General features: G+C 39.3%; 1 protein-coding gene across 1 annotated transcript in view; it reads right to left on the bottom strand.

Moving 5' to 3' along the window:
• Nucleotides 1-12,264, bottom strand: part of ABCA13 (ATP-binding cassette, sub-family A (ABC1), member 13) — a gene marked incomplete at its 3' end in the record, with an annotated part of 141,259 nt that extends 128,995 nt beyond the window's left edge. Inside the window, exons 1-3 of the mRNA XM_010013136.1 lie at nucleotides 12,196-12,264; nucleotides 8,046-8,139; nucleotides 6,940-7,063 (exon numbers count right to left, since the gene is read on the bottom strand). Of these exons, the coding sequence (XP_010011438.1) occupies nucleotides 6,940-7,063; nucleotides 8,046-8,139; nucleotides 12,196-12,264 (287 nt within the window). The remainder of the gene's footprint in view (nucleotides 1-6,939; nucleotides 7,064-8,045; nucleotides 8,140-12,195) is intronic.
• Nucleotides 12,265-18,529: the final 6,265 nt, after the last annotated feature.

The raw sequence follows: 18,529 nt of genomic DNA, 5'->3' as shown, positions 1-18,529 counted from the left end.
TTATCAGGAGTCCATGTGATGGTTTTTTGATGGCCTGTACCCTGAAGTTCAAGCTTTCACATTACATCTAAGCAACCAAAACAGGTAAGTTGGTCAATGTAACTAGATGAAATATAGCTAAATCCCTCTTCCTGGGCCCTGAAGAAAGTTGGTGCTTGCTCTTTAGTCAGTTTACCAAGCAACAGAACTATGATCTCAATTCCACCACCTTAACAAAAATGCATCTGCACTAACAAACATAAGCTGATTCCAGATGACATACTCCTCAAGATACGCTTCTGCTTGAAAAGTGAGAAAAGTGACATATCTGACTACATATTTCTGCCTCATGCTGACTCACACACAAAGTGTCTGTCGCTAGGAAAACCAATAAAGTTTGTATATGGGATATGACAGCTTGTTTTTTTCAAATCACATGTAACAACTTATAAAACAGATCCTATTATCACTACTGACTTTCCTCAGATTCTAGCTAGACCCCTGGTACGTCTATTATTTCTATATACTACCATCTGGTGGCTACTCAACAGCACAACAGTTTTCTACCAAGATGAGATCAGAATTCAAACATCTCTTTACAGGACAAAATTACTTAGACTCTCCTAAGGCACCATAAACAATGGAATATTTACTTTTAGAATGTTACTAGGCAATTGAATTCTGTTTTATCTTATAGTAAGTTCAAATGACCTTAGAGTGAAATCCTGGGTAGCAAAAATATATTTCTTTTTCATTAGAAGCACAATTAATTGTCACATAATCCCCATTTACAAAAGCATAATAAAGAGCTACACTTCTTTCTTGTCAAACTTGTAGTTTGACTAATTTTTGGCACAATACTTACTGGTAAAGAAAAACCTAATGAGGTACTAAAGCAAACAATAAATTAAAGCAAAACCATCAGCCACTGCTTTCAGATTCTCATATTTCTCTTTCTCTCTCTGATCCTTGTTTTTTCAGACACTCACAGAGCTGTCTGTAACTTTAGACTAGGGGATGAGAAGAAAGCCTGGTCTTCATAAATTTCTTGATTGTTTCAGTGCAGCTTATTTTGATCCCAACTTGGTGATCAGCCAGTAGGATTTTGGAAAACTCTTTCAGCAACCTCAAACTTCAGTGGATTAAAGGTGGAACAATTCCTCTTTTCTTTTTATTTTTTTTTTTTTTTTAAATGGAGTTTTTAAAAGCAGGCTTCTGTTGTTCAGAGGGAAGCTTTTAGGGTGATTAATAGCTGCACTTCATCTATTGCTCTTGAAAACTAACATATAAGTTCCAAATTTACTGCCTGAAATTCCAGAGGCCTAGAAACACTGGTATTTGGCAAAGAACATAAACAACAAATACATACTGAAAACTTTCAAGCACTGTGCTTTCTAAGCATGAACAAGTGGACAGCACTTGGCCAGAATAACAACCACCACGCTGGTTAAAACACAAATCCAGTCAGAACTGTAAAATAACAGTATTCTGGCTCAGTTTCCACAGATGTTTCATTGATAGCTGTAAAGCTTCCTTTGAACTATGAAGATTGGCAAAAGGCTTCAGGTCTTGCTGCCCTAAGTGCTGTGTGAGGTGTCTCCAGGCTTGGAGGCTGGGGAAACATGCTACTGTCCTGCAAGGGGTCCCACAGAGTACATGACAGGGGAACAAAACTGGGAAAGGTACACAGAGTAGAAACACTAAAGAAAAAAGCTGGCAGCACTTGGAGCATGGTGGCTCTGAAGAGTTCCATGAAGAAGTGCGTGGAAAAGCAAGTTGATGGTGAAACTCCCAAGCACAAGGATGAGAGCAGGATGAGAGCAGCCATTTGGATGCATTGTTTCTGAACCATTAGCTTTATGGGGATTTCCTGCCCCTTTTTTGCCATCATTGCCGGAGCCCTTCATCTGCTTACACTTCGAGCTGAGTGCAACCTCCTTTGGAAGAGGAAATGGCAATAGGCATATTAGTTACCAGGCTCAGTTTTATGAAACAAATGAAAATATTACAGAGGTTCTACTGCTGAATATCAATGCTAAGTTTGAAAGGATTTTATGTATTTTCAACATGGTAATAGGGAACCATAGTTCCCTCCTAATAAGAATGTCGTGAGATACTACTAGTTTCTTAATTCAGCACAAGCTACACAAAATTGCAGGAAGATGTCGTTATCTTGCCAAAGGGATAAGAAACTAGACTTCAAACCAGATGCAGTGACACTCAAAACAAGCAATTTTCAGATAGTGTGCCAACAAAACCACTTCATTGTTGTACTGCTACTCTCCCAGAGAGCCTTCAATTCATGCTTTCTGGAACAGAAGATGATGTTTTGTATGTGTAAAGGAAGTCAACAGTTGCTAGGAACAATAAAGAGGATAAGCAAAGGATGACAAAAAGGGCAAAAAGAGGAAGCCAGTAGTTCGTAGGAGAGTATGTACATAATTAGAATTGGGGCGTTAGGAGAAAGTGTGTGTGCATATGTGTATATATAAATTATTTCATTATCATCCACAGTAACTCTTCCCTTAATTGTGCATTTCTAGAAGTACTTTCATGAGAATAGAAATTAGACTGAAGACATATATTCATACAAGTTTTGACCATGACAAAACACTGTTAAAAGGCAAGAAGACCCTCTGAGCATGTAAAAGCAACTGTTATTTCCTAAAGCTGTGACTCAGAAACAGTAATTCTGTCCAAATTACCCAGTTACTCAGGATGACAATAAGAACATTTCAGGGTTGATCTGAGATCTCAGCTCTGATGAGTGTAATGGTGCAATGCCATTTAGACTGGTGATTTCCATAAGCCTCTTAGCAAACTCTTATCTCAACCTCACCCCTGTCACCAGATTAAAAATTAGTTTCTAAAATTGCCAAGTCCCAGCTGCTCTGGCTCCTGTTCTGCATCATCTCAGGACAGCCTAGAGACGTGATATCTCCATCAACACCAATACACATGCTGGACAATAGCTTACTGTGTGTTTGTCCCAGAAAGATCTTTCTCCTCCTTAGTACATATTATTATAGCCCTTCTACAAAGCACGGAACCACAAAAATATAAAGAACCATAAAAGCATTGTTCCTAAGTGGCTACAAAATGGAGAAAACTCATGTTTAAAATTACTTTTCTCCCCAGCTCTCTGGCAATCTATAAGCAAGATCACAAAAAATGCTCAGGTTTCTGTTTTTCAACTACATAGCACAAGACTACAAAAATTGGCCCAGACCACATAGGGTTACTGTTCCAATAAACTGCTGCAGAAACACAGCTACCTTGCAGAATTATTTCTTTTTTCATTTGAAGATACACATCATTAGAGAAAAAACTGACCCACTAATCAATTCTTATGCAAGTACATATCACTGTTGCTTAGACCTTCCTTGATTTTGTTTTTCCACACCTGCTCTTGTACATGAGCTTTTCTGATATTATTCCACTAGAGGAGGCCCAAGTATCAATAAAACCAGTACCAAGAAAGGGACCATCATGAGTGAGGCTGCTCCAGGAGGGAGCCAAGCTGAGTCAACCCTGGAGGAGGCCATTCCCTCACTAATGGGCACTGTCCCCCAGGATCCTAGCCAGCAGGCAGACCCAGGGGTGGGTCACAGGCTCCAGTGACAGCCCCTACACAGCAAGATGAGCTTTTTTTCCGAAGGACAACTATATTTCAAACTGAGAGCAACAACATGGCACGTACTGTGAAAACAAATGGGTTAAGCGTCCATGCAAACTGTGCAGAGTCTCCAATTTACCCTTAATAAACAAAATATTGTTAATAGAAAAATATCACTGAAAATTACTATAAAGAACCACTTATGGTTTGATATACATCCTCAAAGGGAAGATAATTGGTATTACTGCTCCTATGCCACCCCTTCTCTCTAGTCAGCACAGGGACATTGTAGGGTTCAGTTATGTTTGGCCGATCACGCTGACAGTCCTAAGGCTGTTGGCAGCCAGCATAAGTCAGGGAAACACTGTGGTTGATTTAATTTATATCGATGGACCTGCTAGAATAGACTGACCTCAGAATGAGCTTCATCCTACCTTTTGGTCCCTTTTCCTTAGCTAAACTATATACTACTCAGTGTAGCCTATTGAGTGTACAAATGTGCATACATACATGCATTTTATTTTTCAGTTGAAAAAATTAAAGCCACTGCACAATTTCCCTGATTCTAAGACTGCCTCCAGGAAATTCTTTCTTGCTTTCTTTTGAGCTGAAATCTAATTTGGACAGTTCAGTCAAAGCAGTGTAAATAATCAGGCAGAGCAGTCAATATGGTTCATAGTTTCTAGAGGCTTAACACACTTAGATGGCATCTGGGCTAGAGATATGAATAAAAACTATCCTTTTAGGAAACAGTTTGTAAAAATGTCAACAGCTATTGTAATTCTATAACCCAGTAATATAGTACTGCCACTGCAAGTAACAGGCTACAGGCTTTGTACTGAGTTTGCAAGATCATGACACAGAGGCTTGCCACCTTTGCTGTCTGAACTTCTGAACTTGTCTTAATGTGCCTGCAGCTTTGTTTTGACTTGGTTTAGTTTTAACTTTTTTTTTCTGGCCAGATGGCTATTTGCTAGACTTTCACTGTCATTATACAACGCCACCATAGTTTTATACTGATTAATAAGTGATCATCCAGTGCAAAGTGAGATATTTATGATTAACACAGCAAAGCAGTGCAGAGGAGGCACAGTATAACAGTAGAGACCTTGAGAAGTGGGGACACAAGATGCACTATACTGAAATACAGGTCCAGGATGATAACAGAGGAGGCACAGGCTGGCACTGAGGACCCCACGTCTATAAACAACTCACCAGTAGTCAGTTAAAATGCAGAACTATAGTCAGACAAAGTAAGAGGAAAAAAGAAGAGGTACCTAGCATATGTGAAAGTTACCACACACATTCAGATGTACCACACACATTCAGATGCATCAGATGCAGACCAACAGAGAACAAGCAGATTATAAAAGCACGTTAGCAAACACAAATGACCCCAAGCTCACTCTAGAGTGGAAAAGAAGACAACACCACCACATTCTTTCAGGTAAAGAGCTCCACGTCATGACTTGCCGTAATAACCCCACACTACCAGACTGCAGCTACTAACTCTATGACCCAGAGCAGCAGAGGAAAGGTGAGCATAACCCCAAGGAAAGGAGTAGAAACTAAGTGGTTGTATAACAACTTTAACTATATTATTTTTTACTGGGACAATTATTGTTTAGGGCTGCATCAAAAGAAGTGTGACCAGCAGGTCGAAGGAGGTGATCCTGCCCCTCTACTCTGCTCTCGTGACACCCCACTTGGAGTATTGTGTCCAGTTCTGGTGTCCTCAACATAAAAGGGACATCGAGCTGCTGGAGCAAGTCCAGAAGAGGGCCACGAGGATGATAAGAGGGCTGGAGCACCTCCCGTATGAAGAAAGGCTGAGAAAGTTGGGGCTGTTCAGCCTGGAGAAGAGAAGGCTGCGTGGCTCATAGCAGCCTTCCAGTATCTGAAGGGGGCCTAAAGAGTGCCAGAGAAGGACCCTTCATCAGGGACTGTAGCGATAGGACAAAGGGGAATGGGTTTAAACTTAGACAGGGGAAGTTCAGGTTAGATATAAGGAAGAAGTCCTTCACAGTGAGGGTGGTGAGGCACTGGAATGGGTTGCCCAAGGAAATTGTGAGTGCTCCAACCCTGGCAGTGTTCAAGGTCAGGTTGGACAGAGCCTTGGACGACATGGTTTAGTGCGAGGTGTCCCTGACCATGACAGGGGGGGTTGGAACTAGATGATCTTAAGGTCCTTTCCAACCTGAATCATTCTATGATTCTATGACTGTAATACTGTTATTTCTGTATATAAGTATTTTTTGTAACAAAATATCTGGACTAATAATGATTTGTGACTTAAACTGTTAAGATTGCAGTTCTACTAACAAATTATTGCTTCATGTAGAAAGTGTTTGCCCAGCATGGTCTTACGCTCTATCAACACTTCTCTAAACGTACAAACAACTAGAACAGACTGTTTAGATTAAACATCAAGTATAATGGCCTACTACTGTGATACTGAAGCTTTTCAACTTGCTACAGGCTGAATTTATTACTACCTATAAACCTTTACAATAATGAACCATAAAACTTGATGCTTTTACATGTTTACGTGACTCAAACCTCCAAGATCTTTTTTCCTAGATAATCTCAATTTTCTAAGAATAAACATTCATATATACGCACATATATTCTGATTAGAGCATCTTAATTTGACTTTGTTATGTATTTAGTTAAGACTACATCCTTCAGACAATTTACGTAAGCATTTTTGCATCTCAATTCTTCTCAACATTTTTAAGTAGATGAAATTGCTACATTGCCTAAGAAAAAGCCCAAATTCCTGTTTTTTTCTCTCTGCATTCTGGGATCCTGTGACATGGCCTTCTTACAGACTACTTTTTCAAGTTCTTTTTATTACAGAGCTTCTGCTACTCTTTTTTCATTCTTTGTGGGGCTTACTCAAGAGTTATTCTTGTGTTGGTTTTCTGTGTTTACTTCTCCCTCTATGTATGCTTCTAAATTATTCAAAGTTTAAATTGATGTATTGTATACTTTCTGTTGCTCAATCTCACTCTCACATAATAAAAGACTTTCTAGTGAAGGATAAAAGCATGTTTTCACATGGCAGAAGTGAAAGGCAAGAATATCACAAAGTACCTCTCCAATTTTTCCCCCAAAAGAGTTTTCAGTATCTAATAACAGCATGAAATGCCTAAGAATGGCAAGCAAAAATTAGGAAGAGGAATGACTAAGGCCTTACATCTTTTGCATTTATAAGGACACTGAAGAAAGCTTTAGCAAAGAGTAACAAAGCTCTTATTCTACCTATCTACAAGAAATAAGAACCTTTGCTGCAGAAAAAGGTGCAGTGATACTGAGATGTCTGTCAAAATCATACAACTTACCGTAAGTGGTTGTTTTTCTGTGTTGCATAACTAGTATTTTTGCATTTTGAACCAATGTTACAGAAAAGGGTCCTCATGAAAGGATAAAGGCCCCCACTTGGTAAATCTCGAGCTTCCAAGTAACCTAAAAGCAAGTAACGGCAGAATTAAAACCAGCGACATTGCAGTTACAAACCTGTACCATCACATTGTGTTCCCTTCTCCTAAAAACCAGCTTCGTCACCTGCAAACAGTGAAGTTGTATCGATGGCAGGTGTCATAGAATCATAGACTGGTTTGGGGTGGAAGCAACCTTAAAGATCATCTAGTTCCGATGCCCCTGCCATGGGCAGGGACACCTTCTACTAGACCAGGTTGCCCAAAGCCCCATACAACCTGGCCTTGAACACTGCCAGGGATGGGACAGCCATGACTTCTCTGGGAGACTTGTTCCAGTGCCTCACCATTCTCACAGTAGATAATTTTGTCCCATTTAAGAACATCTAATTCAGCACAGAAAATTAATAACTTCTGTATGAGACTGTGGCAACAGGGTATAACGTTTGATAGAAGTCATTGAAAAGCTGATCTTCACAGTAATAACACCACTGCAACATCGTATGCTGCTAGCCTCTCTGCCCAAAATTGCTTGTGACCTAGATTAGGATATAGACTTCTTCATTAACTAGTATTTCCTCTTTTCTCTCAGGCTTTCATGAGATAAAGGAACTGGTATTCAGCAGTATTCATTCTAAATCCCATGAAGTGAGTAGGGGTAAGATTCATTTTGCTTAACTGAATATATACTATAGAATTACCTACCTCTGAGCCAGTCATCTGTACTCCATTGCTCAATAGAAGGAAATAAGTACAACTGAAACCCAAATAATCCACTTCACTCCAAAGTAGATGTCTATAGTCTAAATGAGACTTTAAACTTAATATCTCTTACCCACCTAAATATAACTTGCTTAGATCCACAGCTAGACAGGACTGAATCCTACTGTAGGATTCTTTCCATTGACTCCACTACTTTTCAGTCCTCCCTTCTAGGATATATGTAATATTTTCTAAATACTTCTCAAGCAGAGGCAACCAGAATAGAATACAGGTGAAACAAAACATACAGTTTTCCTTGTATTTTGGAGGCTCCTGGGAGCGGATTGCAGCCAGAATCAAGAAAAGCACACATGGCCAGAGTATTTCAGCAAGAGACAGGACCTGAAAAGGGAAATCAAAACATCATCAGTACTATAGAAAGCATGATTTGGGAACAAACTATTAAAATTCATATATCTTTTAACAAAAAAGTAAAAAAAATAAATATCCCCTCTACAACTACTTCAGAGAAAATAACATAATTACAAGTAAATTAGCAATTAAGACTTCTATTTAAAATCCGTATAGCTTTGCCAAATACATGGTTATCAGAGTACAAAAGCAGTTCTCGCTTCTGTTTCTAGTGTTTGTAGATACTTCCCTCTGGTCAACACAATGACAATGTGATGACAGTGACATCCAGCTTTCCCATACCTGAACCTCCAAAGATACCAGCAGCATTCTGCACCTTGCTGTAACTCCTCATACTTCCCTGAAGCCTACTGTCCTGAACCCTGCCCAGTGGTGTACCTCCTTGTCATGCCTGGCTCCCTGACTGGGAGGCTGGGTGGCTCCTTGTCATCCTTTCTTTCACCTCTCTCCAAAAGCCACCTTCATCACCTCCAGTAGCAGGCTGTTGTGAGATCAAGCAAACGGGCCTGATGCTGCCCACCGCCACTCTTTGTTTCCTTGCCTTCCTATTTCCAGGGCCACAATGAAAAGGCATTCAAGCTAGACAATGGCAGGACTCTCAGATTATGAGCATGTCTGCCAAGCAAATCCCACTTACACAGTCTGCGTCGTGCCTCTGCAGAGATGATGCAACCCCTCAAATGGATTACACAGAAAAATAAAACAAACAATTTTTAGCTGCAAAAAGGAAGAAACTGCCATTCAGCCAAATTTCAAAAGACTTCTATATTCACTGATAAAATTGCTACAAAAGTGTCAATACCAAACTTGGTAACAGAAATGCGGCAGAAATGACAAAGAGCCACACTAACTATTTCCCATTAGAGACTCTTAACTTTTCCAAAGCATATTGAGGATTTTTATTTCTAAAATAGTAGAGTTGAATCAAGTTCCACTGGGAAGTGATTCCTAAACTTGGGTATGTTAGAAAAACACCTGACAAAAGTAACATAATGCTTAAAAGAGCAAAATCCAGTGGGAGAACCTTCCCTGTGGAAAAGGCCTGCTCTGCTGAACACAAAGCAAGGAGCTACAGACTTACTGAAATTTAGGAAAGTTATCGATTATCTAAACTGAACACACTCCAAATTCAAAAACAGCCAACTGAAAAGAGACCGAGGCCAGGTACTTTCAAATTAGGGAGCAGCGAGCGTCAGCTGCTCCCTAAGGCAAAAGGAGCCATGCATGGTGGTAATACCTCCCAGCAAAGCAGGGACCCCACCAGCTAGGAAACACTTCCTCAGGACCCCACAAGGAGAACAGAGCAGGCCCAGCCATCGCAGCCAGGAGCCCACACCCTCAGACTAGGTCATGGTGATGAGGCAGGACCATGGTCAGGCCAGAAAGACAGTAGCCAAGCACAAGAGCTGAGCTAGAGAGCAGTGCTCCTCTGACTTCCCCCAAGCAGGAGCTGAGGGCCCAGAAGCCCCATTTCAGCTGGGCTGTGGACCCAGGTGGGGCTGGTCAAGGTAATAAAGCATACCAGTGCCCCTAGGATGCTGGTAACAGGCTCTCCTTCTTGTCATGTTCCTTCCCATATAGTGTATTTAGGATTGGAAGGTGTTATGGAGTGGTGCTGTTGCTGCAGGGTATCAGCGGGCTATTTTGGGGGGTGTGGGATGTGGATCCAGGTACAGTAGATGAGGAAAGGGACACTGCAGGAGAGATCAGGAGAAGGTGTCACCAAGCTGCCCATGAGGGGCTGGGAAGTGTCAAGGCTGCCCCTGGAGAGACACACACACCATCACCACCAGACTAGTGCTGGGGGAAATGGGTGGAAGGTCCCACAGGAAGCTCAGGCAGCAGGTCAGAGCTGTGGGAGTCCGGAGCCCAGAGGGAGGTTTATAGGGGGAAGGCTCTGGACAACCACAGGCTGGGCTCCCTGGCACGCACCACAGGGCTTGAGCCAACCTAAGCTGACAGTCAGGGCACAGCATGAGCCAACTGCTCCCTAAAGGGCATGGAGTGAAAGAGGATACCCACAACCTAGGGATCAGAATGAAGAGTGTACAGTGCCATGCTGGCACTGTGGGACAAAGGCATCTAATGAAATTATTAGAGCTGTAAATAATTGTTACTTTCTTTTTGGGCTGCATTTTCCTTGGTTGTTGCCATTCACCCGACAAACTTCCCTGCACCTAAAGAATAGGATAAATAGCAAAGACTTTGTTGAATCTGTAAAATTCAAGCTTTAATAAATATATCAAAATCAAAAGTGCATAATACCAGTGAGCTAAGCAAGTCTAGGCCTATTAAAATAACTTCTGTTGTTTAGAAGATTTTAGGAAAACAAATAATTTCCTTATTTTCTGTTATTCTCCAGAATTTCAGTACACATTAATGGCTTATCAGGGGTAGACTTCTCAGTCTAACATGCTTATGCTTTTCTGTGTCAGAGTACCATAAATCTTGATAATAGCATTTGTAGAGAACCTAGGCATATTAATCCCCTTCACTGTGTCTTATCAACTAATGCCATATGACACTCATGACACATCATTAATTCAACAGACCACACTTTTCTTCTAGCCCTAACTGCTGATAAACAACCATGAGAAGAAAATTGCTTTCTACGAATAGATCTACACAATATCATACAGAGCTGAAGCACACCAAATCTTTCAGAGGACATACTTCTCATACTCACAAGGGTCTAACCTGCCCTTTGTACAGGTAGATGATCCACATGGATTTCTCCTTGCATAACTGCAGATGGAGCGCCTTCCTGGCTCAGTGTTTGCACAACAAAAACAAAGAGGTTTTGCAAATCCCCCTGGGCAGCTTCTGGCTCTGAACTGTCAGAATTAAATTTGCTTTGGGTCATTGACTGTAATTCCTGGTTTGGGGAAGTCTGCATCTCAGTGATCTCTCCATTCAAGAAAGCAACCAATTAGGAAAACTTAACATTTACATGAATTAAGATTTTTCCTTCAAAAGTATACACGATGGAAAACTAGACAGAGCGAGAAGAGAAATAGATCACCATGGAGAGTAGGATACTGAGAAGCCACTTAATGCACACTTATTAAAGTATGAGGAACACGTAGCATACAAAAGTGTTTTTAAATGGAGAAGAATATAAAAAAAAACTATGCCTCCCTCAGAACAGTCTTTCATATTAAAAAAAACCCATCATTTGAAATCACTTGGAGAAGAAATTCTCTTTCTAAATCACAATTTTATTTAAGTGAAATACTTCTGAAATTAAAAGCTGTATGTTTATCTAATTGAGGTAATCCTATCCTAAGCAGCCAACATGCCTCATTGTAAATCCACAGATCATCACAGACAAGAGAAATCGATGAGAAATTATTACTGAAGTGACATTTTTTTCCACATAAATGTTATCTTCAGAAAATTTACTTCTTCGTATTTTAAGTTGAAAAATCACATCAGTCACAGTAAAAGCGAACAATGACATCTCATCTCATATATGAGAACTATTTTAATTTTGACTGCTGTTGAAGTAGCTGCCACATCCTTCTGCATATTGGAATTTGGAAGGTTAAATTAGGCTTTGTAGAATGGATAAGAAAGGAAATTTAGAAGTATATAAGATTTTAATATATAATCTTAACATACAAACCTTGCATTTCCCATATCTAGATTTTGATCACAATCGTGCAAGATTTCTTACATTACCTCTTAAGTACCTGTACTGTGAAGAAAACTGATTTTCATGCTCTGCACTGCTACAGTACATTAGGTACTAGTAGTACCTAATGATAATTAAAAGATAAGCTGTGCCTTTTCAGAACTTTATGAGATTTACTATCTCATCTGCAAACTAAAGGACATTGTTCCATTCAGCCATTTTAGAACACACTGTTGTTCTCTACTTGTGTTTTCAACAATTAGGAGACCAAAAGCAAAACAGGAATCACTTGCAGCTAGGCTGTCTTTAACAATGTGCAGTGAAATGGATTTCCAACAGATATTAAAATAAGATTTAAGATATTCCCTTTTTTATCATTTGCAAAAACTCACCGGCTGCCTCACACGACAGAGCCAGTTCTTCCAAAAGAGAGCCTTGAACTGCTGTATAGCACGCCCCATATCGTCTTCTTTCCTTCATCCACTTGCAGAGTGGCTTCTTAAGGACTTTCTAACTGAGAATCATTTCACCAAGCAGTCTGAAGGTATTATTCCAAAGCTGATTAATTTCAGCACTAGAGAATAGTGCAAGAGATTTGCTTGCTTGCTGAGAAAAGATGAGATTATGTTTCTGCCTGTTGTTTTGCTTTCGTTGAGGAATCTCATCTTTCCATTCGCTTCTCAGTGCAATGAACAGTAAGGGGATGGGTTTGTATGAATGCCTTCAGGGTGCTTTACAGTACATATGCTGCACTTGTTTCTACTTTTCTAGGATAAAAATGAATGTAAACACAGGAAAAAAAGACTATGTAACACACATTTGTCTTTTTCCAGAGTATGGTGACTTTCTGTCACTGCAATGTTAATGTAATTTTGCATTCATATGCTTACCTTTTTGGAAAAAAAAATAGTAGGAAATAAGTAAACTGTTTAACTATGTAGCCTTATAATTGTCTGCATACTTTTACAACACCTTAGAAGCACACATCTAGCGCTGTGGTGGCCCCACTGCATCATCATATCGCTGTTTAATTTTATATTATAAAGGCTGTGTGTTTGAGATTTCATTCTTTTTCAGAATACATTTCCTACATAAAGGTGGAATATTCTAACAAGTCAGAAAACTCTTTATTAATTGCCATTTGCCTCCCAGGATGAAAATCAGTCTTCCAGCACTTTCTTCTGCTTAGAGAAGGGAGGGCAATACCTGCAGCAGTGCAGGGGGATCTGCAGGAGGGGAGCCTACACATACCTGCGGCAGCAGGGCCACCCAGAGACACAGCAGGTATCTGGTGCTGCAGAGCTGTGTTGTTTAACTGGCAGGTGAGGATGACTGCCCTACCAATTGGCAACACCACCTGAGAAGAGAGTCAACTTTCTGTATGTTTTTTTCTACCCAAATGATCCCCTAAAGCTCTCTCTATGCCCAGTGGAGACACATAACACAGCCATTATAGAAGGTGATTCAAACCATATATACTCTGAATCATGAGTCACATATACACAAACATGAGGACGGTGCGATGCCTGAAAAATATTCTTTCTTTCTCATTATTGATGAGTAAATTGTACAATTACGATTGAATGAGATGTATTACGATTGAATGAAAGAGGCATCTTAATATTCACAGCTGTTCTTCCACATTAAGAATAAAATCCCAAAAAACATAAAAACTCTTTAGATACAGAAGTCACCACTGAGTAATCCAACTTCCACTAAATTTGAGCTAAGGCAGCAATCTAAAAAATTAGTAAGTCTGATATTTCTGCAATGAGCAACTGTGCGTCTACAGGTCCACTGAGCTCTGCCAGTTTCCATGGGATAATGTTCAGCTGGTGTCTTGTATCCATTGCCTGAGTTTCCCTTTCCCAAGTTTGGATTTGGGTCACCCAGCAGCAGGTTTTTGCCTCCAGAGCACCTTGTGAAGCTTAGTTACTCCACTTCATGTTAAACTGACTGATTAATCTGTCAAAATGTTTGTATTTGAAATGGTGCAAATTTCTGTTTTAATTTTCATGATTTCCATGGGTTCAAGGAGTAGAGAAAAACAGATTATATGGGTATCATGAATTCACAAACTTTTACATACTGGTAAAAATCACCTCCCAGCAAAGCAGAAATCTGAGATGCAGTCGTGGCAGGATATGACTAGTCAAATGCCTTTATTCCTCAAAATATGGTGAGATTTCCTTTTACTTGCTCTGCTCTGAGCCTGAAAAAGTACTGAAGTAATCATTTAGCTTTAAATAGAAATGTGAAAGTCCTTAGGACATACTAAAAAGCTACATAGTTCAGTGTTTACCTGAATGACATTAAGCACATTTGTACTTAAATTAACTCCAGGATTAATCAAGTTGCGTACGAATGTGGGTCTATTGAGCACATCTTCTGTTTTTCCATTAACCCCTATTTCCCACTCAACTCCTTCATCGTCACAGTTCCTACCTCCAGCAGTCATCATCGAGCATGTTACCATCTTCCTGCTTCCTCCCATGCTGAATTCAGAGCAGCCCCCATGCTATGGCAGCCAAGTCCCACCTCTCTCCTCATCCTCCCCATCATCCCCCTGCCCTGGGGCTCTCCTCTTGGCATGGTCCCTGATAGCGAAGTGTAGCTGGGCAAAAAAATGAAAAAGGAAGAACATACCTCACCAAGGAGAATCACTTCACAGCTGGCTGGCATTTCCATAAGGGATGTTTCTGCTTTTAGTCAAGAAATACTAAAATCCCTGCTTTTTCAGAGGAACTACAGTAATTTTGCTCACTAGGACAAAATGTGAAATTCTGAGATAGTTGAGATGAAAATTCTGTGCATAGCACAAGCATGCATTCTTACACAAATATTTGTCTTTAATTGAGTATTGTGAATATATGTATGGGTTCACACAGCTATTTCAGAAAGCTGGGGAGCAGAATCTGTAGTATGTGATTTGCAGGAAATTATAAACTAATCAGTCAGCATAATGAATTACAAGCATTTATCAAAGCAACTGATACAGAAGACAGTTCCTGACTGTAAGTATGTAAGCTAAAACAGCTCACACGAACCATTTAACAAATTATTTTGAACAGTAATTCTGCAAAATCTCTGCTCATCCAACTGTGATGTGCATAATTTATTATGCTCTATATAATTACATACTCAAAAATGTTGCATTCTATATTTTTAACGCTAAACAGCTTTTCATGGTAAGAGAAACAACTATTTTGTATGCAATTAGTATTCAGTACTAATGAACTACTGACTCTTCTTTTTACCATTTAAGACACACAATAGACAAACCAGTGAGTTCTGTTAACTTCATTTGCCCTCAAACATCATTGTCCTTTCCAAAAGAAATTCATTCTTGCCTAGGATGGTATTCTCCAGTAGTAACTTGTTTTCTCTAGAACAAAATTTGTGAAAGTAAAAGACATCTCATAAACATTCAACCAAGAATAATCCATGCGGTGGCATTCTGGGAAATCACTTCTAAAAGTAATTTTAGAGGAAACAGGATGTATTAGCTTGATTGTATCATTTGCAATGTTATAGAAATATGAGAAATACGAAATCAAAGCACCAGCCCCTGCCCCCCAAAACAAACCCTTGGCACAAAAGACACAATAATATTAAAAATTAATCACACAACTAGGAAAAACAAATCAGTTCTGAATATTTTTGAAAGATGTGTCAGCTATCATGCTGCCACACTGAAGCTCTTCTGAGTGATCTAGGTTTCCTCAGTACAGTGCCAAGCAGTATCCTGTGCAAGTACCAGCCTTAAATAGCAACTTTTTTTAGGAGTTGCATGAACAACGAACTTTAAAGGGTTCAAATGCAGCACAGTTGCTGATAGGCCAAATAAATTATATGGGTTTAGGTCTCCTTAACAGAGTGGCTGTAGTCAACAACAACATCTTGAATGTTGCAGGTATTAGAAGGTCGTATTTTTCATTATGTGTTCCACTCTCTTATAGAATCATAGAATCCCAGATTGGAAGGGACCTCAAGGATCATCTGGTCCAACCTTTACAGACAAAGCATGACCTATCTGGATGTCCCAGCACCCTGTCCAGCCAAACCAAGCACACTGTCGGCTAAAATGGAAAAAAAATATGCTCAGACTTGGGTCTCTAAGTGAGGACAAGCCAGTGACCTGCCCTTTTCTGCTCCTGCTTAGCTTTAGCAGGCTTTGTCTCAATTTTAACACAAAAGTCTACTCGTACAATATGCAAGATATCCAAAACCAATGGGGCAGAAAAGGTAGAGAACTTTCTGCCAGCATCCATGTATGGTTTTAAAACTTGACTGCTTTATAATATGACACCATCAACATGCCATGTCTAGCCTACAGTTTTAATTTAAGCTAATTAGGGTTGGTTAGCAAGCACATTCAAAGAACCATAGTTTTATATGCTAAACAAGTTAAAGCCCAGGAGCGAAAAGTACTGTTTGGTAGACAGGAATGCAGTCATATGAGAATATGGCTGGGAATATGGTAAACTAGTATATTTTCCTATCACCACCCACAATTTCTTTCACAAGGTTTGCTGTGTGATCACAAGGTTTTCCTTTTAACATTATTAGGAGTACCACTTGTAAATATTCACATAGCACAGACCTGTTTTGCAGACAAAATGCCTGCAGGATGACATCAATTAGTAGCATCTTTCCTGGAAGACACTTTTTGTGTGCAGAGCTAGGATATGATGAAAAATGTTAGTTGTGGGTAAGGTCAAATAATAGGATTATTATTAATTATTAAAATGGAGCTACACATTGAACAAACAAGCAAACCCCATCTCACAAGGAGGTCACTGGTTTGTTTGAGCTTCTGGGCAGCTCTAGGATTTTTATTCTTGCAATATGGCAGATTGACAGTAAACTGAAATTTTCTCACAGTTACAAGCTCAGCATCAACAAGAAGCATCTAGAATCAGGTTTCTGTGTCATGTAAAACCATCTCTGTCTTTTTTTCTGCTGCTGCATTTTGTCTGTAGCCTGAGCGAAAGCATTGCCCCTGTCAGCATTGCTCTTTCTTTTACTATTGTACCATAGAGTTTCAGCTTTAATGTTGTTCTGTTCCGTGACCTCCTTTCTCTTCCGGTAGAAGACTTTTGAAACTTTAATTTAATTCACACTCTGGAGTATAATATTCAATAGCAATTATTTTCAAAAGAGAAAGCATGTATTTAAGTCACTCCAACTTAAAGACTGAGAAAATTCCAGAGAAAGACATATTGTAGCATTTTGTAGCAAACATATTGTAGCAAACCACAATAGTGTCATCAAATCACACTACTGTACTTTTTTGTATTCAGTGTTGCATTCTGATCCAGTCCCCAAAGCTCAGTTTGCTGCTTGCGCTACCGAGTGCTGCGTTCAGAACATAACTGTCTGACAATGGGCAAATCTAAAAGCATTCACACTTAAGTTTCTTTCACCTATCTTGTCAATAGAAATGAAACACAACCCTGATTCAACTGTATAAACATTTTATTTATGAATATATTGAGGTCCAAATTGAGAAAAAAATCCAGTTCTTTTACACGGTGCGCTGAAGATCCTTTGCATGGACTTACAAAGAATGTTAAAATACTGCATATTACACGTGTATATTTTCATTAAATACTGAAATTACCAAATTATTTAGTTTGTTTTTTAAAGGACAGATAACAATATTTGTACTCTGAGCACTTCTGGCAACAGGTCATTCTAAAATATTTCTTTTCCGGATTTCTCATACATTCCATTAAAAAAAACCTCTGAAGATTTTCTTTAATGGAAGATGCCAAATCAAGATGCCAAAAATAAAATCCGCTCCTTCAAGTCACTAATCAAGTTACTGCACAGTCTCAGTCTCTTCCAAATGTGAAACAAACGCATTCTGCCTATCTTCATTACAGTCTCAACCATTTCTTTAACAAAAAGAAAAGAACAGGCCAGAAGAACACCATGAATCACAGAACAAGCTATTGGTAGAAACCACTGTTTTCTCCCTTCACACTTCCACCCTTATTTAGATCTTCTACCTTCCTGCTTTGCTTTTATCCCTTCTAATCTCTGGGGTAAACTGATTCTGTAGTGTGTTGCTAGGTACAGGGTGGTACAGAGAACCAGGGCAGGCCTTTGATTGGAAATCAAGGTTTCCAGGGTTTCCAGGATTTGTAGATCTACCAGGAGACACTGCACTATGTAGTATCAAACATATATGTAATATCATATATGCTTTCTAAAATTTCACCACTCCAAATCCTGATTCATGTTCTACAGAAATAATGTGAACGGCTAATATTAAAAAATTGCTACATAAATCAATTGAACCACCATATAAAAGCTGGTTCAGTATTTTATAATTCTTTATGATCTTATAGGTCTTTGTAAAACCTACAGGAAGGTAACCTTACTGCCGGATGCACAAAGCTGACTCATTTCTTTATCTCTCTGTCCAGTTGTAGTCACAAGGGAAAATACAATTGTTCTTATCAGGGTAACATTCTGGCTAGTTTCCTCTGAAGCTAAGAAAAGTATTTTATTGCATGTAAGATGTGCCCATAGAGCACCCTTTTGCATTAGGAATACAGCATTACATGATAGTGAACAGTAGAAACAGGAGAATACTTGGTCTCCTTTGAATTCTAATTTTACATTGTCATACATCCCTTTACTCCATCTGTTTGGAAACAGAAGAAAAATATTTTAGCAGAAAGAAAAGTACTTTTTCTTTTTAACCAGTTTCCAGAT

This window comes from Nestor notabilis, unplaced genomic scaffold (assembly GCF_000696875.1).
Source record: "Nestor notabilis isolate BGI_N333 unplaced genomic scaffold, ASM69687v1 scaffold13924, whole genome shotgun sequence".
NCBI classification, from domain to species: Eukaryota; Metazoa; Chordata; class Aves; order Psittaciformes; family Psittacidae; genus Nestor; species Nestor notabilis.
The sequence above is the reverse complement of the archived record's forward strand: the minus strand, read 5'-3'. Positions and strand labels throughout refer to the sequence as shown.